This window comes from Dunckerocampus dactyliophorus, chromosome 16, assembly GCF_027744805.1.
Source record: "Dunckerocampus dactyliophorus isolate RoL2022-P2 chromosome 16, RoL_Ddac_1.1, whole genome shotgun sequence".
NCBI classification, from domain to species: domain Eukaryota; kingdom Metazoa; phylum Chordata; class Actinopteri; order Syngnathiformes; family Syngnathidae; genus Dunckerocampus; species Dunckerocampus dactyliophorus.
In genome coordinates this window covers 11246232-11256749 of record NC_072834.1, presented here as the reverse complement: position 1 = coordinate 11256749, position 10518 = coordinate 11246232, and the positions used below count along the sequence as shown (strand labels likewise).

Below are 10518 nucleotides of genomic sequence, written 5' to 3'. Positions count from 1 at the left end.
TATATATATATATATACACACACACACAGTATATACATATACAGTATATATTTTAAATGTTATTTTATTTTTTATTTACATTACATTGCAGTAACTTTACTGATTTTGTGGCTTTTGGGGGGAGGCTTGGTGTGATTAAGTTGTTCCTCGCTATATTGTGGTTTTTCTAAAAGAATTAATTAATGATAGCTGTCTTGTGGTTGACTATGGCCTATTATTAGTCAAAATATATTGAAAGACAAGTTACATGTAATATTCTGGTCACTAGGCATCAGTAATGTCATGAGACATGATGTTAAGATTACATGACCTTTCACACTGCATGGAGACTGGCTACTGAGCCAGCAGAGCCGAGCCGACATGCCATGACTGAGATCGAAAAAAAGGTTCTCCTCTCATTCCGTGTGGAAGGGGTAAGTTTTTGGCTTCTTACTATGTCTTTCTTCCCCACTCTGTTCGAAGCACTTTCTTACGTTTAGAATAAGTAAATTGGAGTCTATCTAGTTAGCTTGGTAGCTTGCTATGCTAGCGGCGGCCGTAGCCTGCGCAATGTGACGTAAACAAAGATAATAGGGGTGTAAAAGTGACTATTGGGGTGTTGTTTCATGTCTGCGGGGCTCTAATAATGTTAACACTTGTATTGAGAAAGTCAGAAACAGGTTTTCTGGGCTCTAACTATGAAAATATTCCTACGATGCAGAAATGTACTTATCACGGTAGAGTCTGGGACCAATTAACCGCGATAAACAAGGGATGACTGGATTTTGATTACACAGTGTAAGGGCCTCACTGAAAAAAAATAAAATAAAATAAAAAAGTCGGAATAGCAGTTTTTAAAATGTATTGTTATGTTTTAGATTGCATTACAGTAGCTTTGAAAGTGTTTAATTGTATTTTTGTTTATTTGGTGAATCTTTGTTTTGGGAAAAAATAATAGAACTAATGTCTAAAGAATGATGTTCCGCAAGTAAATATAGTTTTCAACTTTCTTTGAGTTGTTTACCTGCACAGTGATCCCCTTTGACTTGTACTCAGCATGCAGACACTGAGAGAAATAAATCACAAACGCCTGCAAGGCAGAAGAAGAAAAAGACACAAAAGGTAGGTTTGAATCTAAGTTGCAAGTAATTGGTAGTATATTTATATGTGTACCTTTGTGGCGGAGTAAAGGGCCAACAGAGGCTGTGCGTGGATCCCCACTTGAGAGGAGATATTGATGATCAACCCTTTCCTTCTGCAGCAGACAATCGACAACCGTGTGTAATCCAGCAGGTACATGCTATTCAGTAGCCACATGACATCATGAACATACCTTTGAAGCATGCCAGGAAGAACTAATCTTGTGGTCTGAGCAGGGATGGAGAATGAAATAAGACATAGATAAAACGCAGATAGTCAAACATGCATCACATCATCTTACCTGAGCTACAGATAGCGTGTTACAGTTGATGACCTCGGTGATTTTCTGGTCACAAACACACACAAGAGAACCCAGATGTTAGCAACAACTCACAGATGAGTCTGTGTCATTTGTAATTGAACAAAATGTACCTGCTCAGCAGATGGAATTTCGAGGAACAAGGCAAAATCATCGGAGTAGGACATTGCCACATTGTTAACTGTAACACAGAGAGAACATGGATAGTCGTTTTTCCCCCCCGATTTATTAAGTAGATTTCACAAATACTGTAGGTGCTGCCGTATCACTAGTCCGTTCCAGAAGGTATGACTCTAACCGAAACGGATGCTAACCCAATCAATTCCAATTCCAGTTCCAGAAGGTATGACTCTAACCGAAACGGATGCTAACCCAATCAATTTTTCCCATGAGAAATAATAAAAATCCAATTAATCCTTAACAACATAATATAACATAACACCATCAAATAACATAACATAATAACATACCATAACAACATAATATAACATAACACCATCAAATAACATAACATAATAGCATACCATAACAACATAATATAACATACTGTAACACCATCAAATAACATAACATAATAACATACCATAACAACATAATATAACATAACACCATCAAATAACATAACATAATAGCATACCATAACAACATAATATAACATAACACCATCAAATAACATAACATAATAACATACCATAACAACATAATATAACATAACACCATCAAATAACATAACATAATAGCATACCATAACAACATAATATAACATAACACCATCAAATAACATAACATAATAACATACCATAATAACATACCATAACAACATAATATAACATAACACCATCAAATAACATAACATAATAGCATACCATAACAACATAATATAACATAACACCATCAAATAACATAACATAATAGCATACCATAACAACATAACATAACATAACACCATCAAATAACATAACATAATAACATACCATAACAACATAATATAACATAACACCATCAGATAACATAACATAATAGCATACCATAACAACATAACATTATAAAACAACATAACATGACATAACAGAACATAACATTACATAATAACATAATATAATATCACCTGTACTCTACATAAAAAAGCAACCTCAAGTCTTGTGTTGCTAGGCAACACGCATTCACATCACGATGCTCCTGTGCACTGATTGTTGACAACACTATTAAATCAACATTATTAAATGTGTCAAGTCATGTTTATGCTAGATAAACTACGATAAGCGTGAACTTAGGATAGTAATATCAGGAAAATAAGATAATGACTGCTACTTTGTATCAAAACAATATGCCTTCAAAAGTCTAATACATTTGCATCACAAAAATGTATCACTGCGCGCCATGTGTTCCACAGAGTTTACACGCGTGGATGAAGACGTTATGACATGTTATGATGGAACACACACACAAAAAAGGACAGCGCGCAGTGGTATGACGGGAGAGAAAGTAACGCGAAGCGATTGTGAGGTCTGATTTGTTTTGAGGAGGCATTTTTCTGATGCAAATGTATTACTCTTTTGAACGCATATAGTTTTGAGAAGCCAAACTCTTTACTTAAGTGGCCCCACCAACTAACTGGAACTACGTTCCTCATCACCGAAATCTGACCAGAACTCAGCTGACGGGACAAAGAGGGCGGTAAAGTCATTAACTTCATGTCAAAAAATCCAAACTATCAGCAGTACTACATAATTAGGGGTGTCTTACAATAGTCGACAATATGACAATTCCATTCGGAGGATTCGACTAACAATCTCACTGTCGAATCATATTAAAAAAAAGTCATGTGACCAGGATTCATCACTCTTTACCGGAATCGTGACACTGAAAGTGTCACGATTCTGGTACTGTCGTTGCACACCTTCCATGTTTGTTTATCTGAGTGCTTTAGCCTGTCTTTCAAGCGGAAACAGTTGCAAATGGGATGTGTTTATTTGTGGGGATCGCCATTAGCTCTGCTCTAAAACAAAACAAAACCAAAAAAAGTTCTAATGTTAGTCGACTATGGACGAAATCCAACAAACTAGATTTGACCATGAAAATCCTTAGTTGAAGACAGCCCTACGTATAATTCTTATCATTCCCAATAGCTCTTTTCTTACCTAGAATTCCAATCTCCATGTCCTGTAGTTGTTCGGCCACAAAAGGGTAAATGTGGTCGTGTGTGAAGTCCACCCTGATGGTGTGAGTCTTTTGTCCATACTGGCCCTCTGACAGAGAGAAAATAATGATATGCAATTAACATATATGTACAATTGAATATATTATTTGAATTATTATTTTAATGTTGTATGTTGAGCCTAACCCTGCCATTGAGTGCTGATATTGAACATGAATTTTGGGATTGTAGAAAAAGATGTATTGGCACTCAAAGATATTTAATTGGAAAATAGAATGCAGACATTAAAAACAAATATTTTTCACTGACTGTGCTTTTTAATTTTTTTTCAGGGTTGTTCTTTTTCATTTTCAACTTCCTGGTTTTCACATTCAGTTTTATTGCTTTCAGTTACAACTTATTGGCGCTCTCGGTATCTAGAGGTGGGATGGGTGCGGCATTTCCTTCTTTTTCCAATAATTGTCATTGGAAAAAGATCATCGTAACATAAAAAGATTTAAAAATAAAAGAAAATGTAATGAAATGGATGTTTTAATTTCTGTTTGGCAATACAGTCGTCCTTTGCTACATCTCACTCTATCGCTGTTTTTCAAAAATGAATTGTTTCGTGGTTGACCACAGCCTGTTATTAGTCCAAAAAATGCATATTTAAGCAAACGTTACGTATTCTTGGCCTAAATTAAGCATATTCAAAGATAAAAATGTTCAAAATGAACTAAAACAGTGTAAGGCAATACAAGACATGGATGAACTGTTGTCTTCGCTGGCCACTAGGTGTCAGTAGTAAAACACATCAAAGTTGATCGCCAAAAACAGGTTTTTATTATATTATAATTATTTATCTCACAACAGGCATAATAATAATAATAATAATAGTCATCATCACCATAATAACACGGGCGCTACTGCTGTGGCCATACTCCAGCTAAAACTCAACTCTGAATCCCTGATGTTGCTTTCTGTTCACAGTTCCAAAAGACATTTATCGAAACAAGCACAGGTCTTATTTATGTCTTAAATGTCTTATTTTCACTGATTATATATACTGTATGAGTGTAAAGGTGACTATGGGGTGTTATTTCATGTCTGGAGTGCTCTATTAACGGTAAAAATCGTATTTAGAAAGTCATAAACAGGTTTTCCGTGCTCAAACTCTGAAAATATTCAGATTCTTAAGGTTGATTCCTACTGATTTCCTAATGTTCTTGTCACAGTTTTTGGAACCAGTTAACCACAATAAATGAGGGATCGCTTTACAGCTTTTTCTGCAAAGCCATAATGTATTTTCAAACCTAACGGCAGGGTTTTGCCTCCACTGATGTACAACATCTCTTCTCACCAATCTCTTTGGCCACCTGTCGCAGCTTTTCATCACATCTGCTCACTAAAACAACATTCAGGCCTCTTCGAGCCAGCTGAAGAACAAGAACACATTCAATACAATAAATAACAAAAATAAGAAACATCGCTGGTTATTAATGCTGGACTTTGTCTCATTTAGCATTTTTTCAGCATTTTAGAGACTCACCTCCATGGCGTATGCTTTACCTATGCCAGATGTGGCTCCTGTGACAACTGTGGGAGGAAGGACAGAAATGTTTCAGGACTATTGTATAGACTTGTGGAACTGTGGTGTCCAAACCAGGGGTGTCCTTTTTTCCATTGAGGGCCGCAAACTGAAAAATCAGAGGATGCGGGGAGCCGCTTTGTTACTTAAAATTTTGTGGAAAGCCTTCAATTTTTTAAAAAATATATTCAAAGACAAATCTTTGTGCTATTATTAGTTCTTAGTATCAGCATTTCATCATTTTTCCTTTTACGAAATGCCTTTTTGCTCAATTTTTCAGAAACCAGCGTTAGTTAAGTTGATTTTCAGACATATGTGCAATCTCTTAACTTAAATAAAATTTTAAGTTAATTTGGTGCTGCTAATACATAGAAATATATATAATCCTACCCTGTCATTTATCTTTCTTCCAATAAAATACAGTAAAAATGGGCATATTTCAGACATGGTAATGGTAATTGTTGAATTTATTTTGAACATGCTTACAAGTTACATTGAAATGCATCACTTAGTGTAATTTACTGTTCTACATGTACATTTTTACTGTATTCCAAATGTACTCTTTGCTAGTTTAAAATACATAGGAAAATGATAAGGTAATATGATAAGGTAATATCAGGTAACATAGTGATTAATCATGATTAATTAATTGGAAAACATGATTAATCTGATTAAAAATTGAAATCATTTGACAGCCCTAAAAAACACATGATATTAAATGTTTATTATTTAAATGGATTTATTTAAACCTCAATGAGCAGCTACAAAAATATATTATAATGTTATATTATAAATAAAATACAAAAACAAAGACCCAACACAATTGTCAAATTAAGTCAAAATAGGTCAAATCTCTTCATGCAAATTTCTCACGAACAAATCGGCTCAAAGAGCACCACAGCGTTTGGTTGACCGTGCCCCTCCCCCTGCTCAGAGTGGACACAGAGACGCCGCCACACATCTTAACCAATGACATTCGCCTTTAACAAAAAAAACAAAAAAAAAGACAATGAAAAAACTAATTGGCTCCCAATGACGAGAGCCGGCTCCTGTCGTTCATTTAAAAAAGCCGGCTCTTAGAGCCGATTCATTCGCGACCGACACACTACTATTATTTAGCAGTCGAACGCAATAAAAAATGCAGAGACAGTGATAGGGTGCTTTGTTCGGGTACTGGATTTTGTACAGGGAGGTTGTTACGCTCAATATTGTACAAAAATGGAGACAGTGCATGAAAACCAAGGTAAAATGTTAGCGAAGATCTTAGACGAAAACCAAACTACACAAAACCTGGTTGCGTACTACTACACTTACTAAAAGACAGAATGACATGACTTTGATCATCAGACGTGTCCTTATTGACAGAAAACTCCTCAATGCCATGTTAAAATTTGATTTCAACAACAACAACATTAGCAGTAGCAGCTTTCCAAAAAGAAGCATCTTCTGCACCCGTTTCGCTGCACTAACTTGGCTTTTTGGTCACAAAATAATCACCTTGCACAAGTAGCACATAGTATCTCACATGGGCTACAATAAACCACACAATCAGCCACGCTTAGATTTGTATAAATGAACACTGAAAATCTTGAACTTTACCTGCCCATTGCCCGTAGGTCCTTAAATCCATTTGCCAAAACTGAGATAAAATAAACTCTCTGAAGCCACAGCAGCATTTCCATCCCGTTTTAAGCAAGTAGAAAACAAACGTCAATCCACCAATGATGACCAGGATGTCGTGGGAAGACATTTTAGCCTGTGGACCAGCTGTGAACAAAGTCTATAATTCTATGCAAGACATCAATAAGTACAGTATTTGTGTGCCAAGATTACCTCTGCTCCTCCTTTATTGGCTCCACCTCTTACTGTGCACCACAGCCATGAGAGGTAGGAGACTACCACATACAGTACATTTACTTCAGTTGGGAACAGAATCTATAGGATTACAGTATTCAAACACATCTTAAAATTTGATGCTCTAAAGCTGCAAAAAGAGGGGAAAAATATTACTACTAATAATATGTGCAATATACTGTATGTGGATTTTTTTTTTTTAATTCTGCAAGGTACAGTACAAATAAAGGGCATGGAGACAAATAAAACTGACAAATGATAAAAAGTAATAGTAAAAATAGAATTACAAATACACATCCATTAAAAAGGTGACCACGAGTCTGAGTCTCTAATTCACATATGAATTATCTTTAATTTAATTAAAACATTCAATTTTAATTCATATGTCTCTATTGAATAAATATTATTTTATATTTGTATAAGATTGCATTTGTTTAAAATAATAATTAGAATTTAAATTAATGCAGGTCGATGTTTTTTGTCATTATATTTAATGAATTTGAAAAGCTCACAGAAAAGTAACAAGAATGCAGTTTACTGCTACCTTTTTGCCCACTATTTTTGTACTCATGGATGCCCTACTGACTCAGTACAGTTGAAATGTCTTCCCTGGTAATCATTTAAAAAAAAAAAAAAAGCCCATGTGAGTGATAAGCATGCTTATAATCGCCATGTCATCATCAAATGGTGCTATTGAGCATCCCACCCAGTAAAACAAGCAGTGGCAATCTAATCACAACATAACAAAGCAAAACTGCAGTACATGACACTGCTTGGGGCTTTGATGGAGATAAAACAATAAGTTTTGATGAAAACATGTTGCACACGGCCTGTTTGACCCTCGGCCCACACCGAAACGCAGCGGTGGATGTTAAGCCCACAAATATTGAGCAGGAATCGGCAAAGGAAAGGGTATTTTGAATCATAAGTTTAGCTTCAAATCCCCGGCAGATGGCTTCTCCCCACAAGACCAAAGTTATTTTGTATCTGCTGTCGCTGTGTTTAGAGTTGCAGTACTGCAAGAGAGAAGTGAGACGTTACTTGCGCACTGCCTGTATTACTTTATTGTCATTATACAGTGGTACTTTGGCATAAGAGTGTCCCAACTAACAAGTGTTTTTAGAGGCGAGCCGTCTCTCGGATTATTTTTTGCTTTGAACTCTCAGCAAAAATGTGGGTTACGAGCTGCTAGCTTCTATTTGGGGGCTTGTGTCAATAGCGATCTAATTTATCTTATTTATGATGTATTATTATTATTATTGTGTAAAACTGACATTTACCTCCCACATTCCAAAAACATGCATTTTAGGTTAATTGGAGACTCTAAATTGTCCATAAGGATGAATGTGAGTGTGAATGCTTGTTTGTCTATATGTGCCCTGCGATTGGCTGGCAACCAGTCCAGGGTGTACCCCGCCTGTTGCCCGAAGTCAGCTGGGATAGGCTCCAGCATACCCCCGCAACCCTAATGAGGATAAGCGGCATAGAAAATGGATGGATGGATGGATGGATGGATGGAAAACTGACATTAGCACTCAGTAATGTCATCAAATCTTACCCTTATGCATTCCTGCATAGTATCAGCATTTGGCACCAAATGTGAGGTGAAAGAAAAACATAGCAGTCGTAGTAGAGTAGAGTAGTCTATCTGTGGAGCGCGGGAGAAAGTTAGATGCTGCATTCAAGGACCGTCGAACAAAGTGGGACAAGTCACCGTTCTCATTAAATATGCAAAAACTGGGGGATTTCTAACTGTCTGTTTTTGGAATAAAATAATGTCCCATATTTCCAAAATTCATATCCTTTACATCAAATTTGATATGGTTAGATAAATAATTGCGCCTGAAAGTTTGCCTGGGTCTTTGAGGTGCTCTTTTACACATTTGAAAATACTGTAAGAATGACACTTTTACAGGATTGGCTTCTTTATTTTAGAATTTAAGATTAATGTCTACATCAACAAACGTAGCCGTTGAATCACATCGAATCCACTCGCATTGTCTGTACACTGCACCGAATCTCATTCTGTTTTTAAAATATATCGTTTTTGATTCGTCTCTTAATCCGTGTACCTAGATGCGTATCAAGTCGTTTACCACAAAGAGATTTACATCCCTACTCATTGTAGATAAAAACGTATTTCTCGCTGCGATTAATTATGAGTTAACTATGGACAAAATATGATTAATCACGATTAAATATTTTAATCGATTGACAGCCCTACTTGTCATATAAGTGTGTATTGTAATGTTTACATTTGCGCACTAAGAAAAGACGTAAGAAAGTTGAAAGAGCATACGATAAACTTGGATGGATGAGGTTGAATGCACCCTAGATTACGGTCAAGTGCTCTGCAATGATGCAAGGCCTAAGACCATGACTGAGTGACTTTTCGGGCAGGCACCAGGTAGCCCCCCACCACCACATGAGGTGTCCCCAAGCCTGCTATTCATTCAGGTTTTCAGCTAATAACGTGAGAATGCATTGTGAAATACAAAATGTGAGTTGTGGATGTCAGCATTTTGTTAGTGTTCTGGTAAAACAAGCATATCGGGTTTGTTTGGGTTGAGATAAGCTATGAAAATAAATGTTACAAAAATGAGTAACTCTTGGTCATTTTCATTTAGTAAAAGTAGCTCTCACGAGAAAAAATGTTGGGCATCACTACTTTACGGGATCAATAAAATCCTTATAATAAATGAAAATGAATGATCTGTGCTAAACAGTGTTTTTCTGCGCTGTTGTGAATGTGTGCATGACACGTGAGGAATAAATCTTTTTACGGTGGTTACAATCTGCCATGTTTTCGTATCAGCAGAGACAGTCCTCTCTCACGAAAATCAGCGTCTGCTCACGGATAAGCTGAAAATATTCCTGATTAAATGTTTGAATGATAATGTTGGTGATAGGCCACAGGCGTGGACGTCATCAAGATGGCCGTGACGATGCAGCTGCGGAGGATCCCGGAAGAATCCTTCCAGGAGTGGATGGAGGCGTGGCAGAGAAGGCCTGGAAAGTGTGTTAGGCCCTCGGGGGGGTTACTTCGAAGGTGAAAACTTGTAGTTTGGATTTGAAATGTAGATTTTGTGACACCAGTCCTGGAACATTTCTGACACACCTTGTATACTGTAGTAAGAATGGTTGCTGGAATGTGAGGACTCTACCCACTTTTGTGAGATACTGTCGCTAGTCATTGGTTTTACATTTTTGGCCCTGCCTTCCACCAAAAATGATGGCTCAATGGTGGCCTCAAAAAGGGTGAGTCCCTACCAAGTTGCCCAGACGTGATTGCAAAGCCAATTTTCAGCCACTTTGACAATATTGTTGTGTGTACAGGCTGTGTCATGGTTGACATAAGTGGGATTGATTCATTTCCAGTGCTTTGGGGACAGAGGCAAGGAAAAATTGTGTCTAAGGAGAACATCTTGAACAGAACTGAGACCAATCTTTAGCCCATCTTGTACGCTCTAACTCTGCTTGTGTAATGGATGCCAGCCTGTG

General features: G+C 36.8%; 1 protein-coding gene across 1 annotated transcript in view; it reads right to left on the bottom strand.

Moving 5' to 3' along the window:
- The window catches only part of hsd20b2 (hydroxysteroid (20-beta) dehydrogenase 2), a 16709-nt gene that overhangs the window by 1599 nt on the left and 4592 nt on the right, over positions 1-10518 (bottom strand). Inside the window, exons 2-9 of the mRNA XM_054754957.1 lie at positions 5125-5171; positions 4936-5011; positions 3580-3687; positions 1552-1619; positions 1421-1465; positions 1313-1347; positions 1153-1234; positions 1004-1069 (exon numbers count right to left, since the gene is read on the bottom strand). Of these exons, the coding sequence (XP_054610932.1) occupies positions 1004-1069; positions 1153-1234; positions 1313-1347; positions 1421-1465; positions 1552-1619; positions 3580-3687; positions 4936-5011; positions 5125-5130 (486 nt within the window). The 5' untranslated portion in view covers positions 5131-5171. The remainder of the gene's footprint in view (positions 1-1003; positions 1070-1152; positions 1235-1312; positions 1348-1420; positions 1466-1551; positions 1620-3579; positions 3688-4935; positions 5012-5124; positions 5172-10518) is intronic.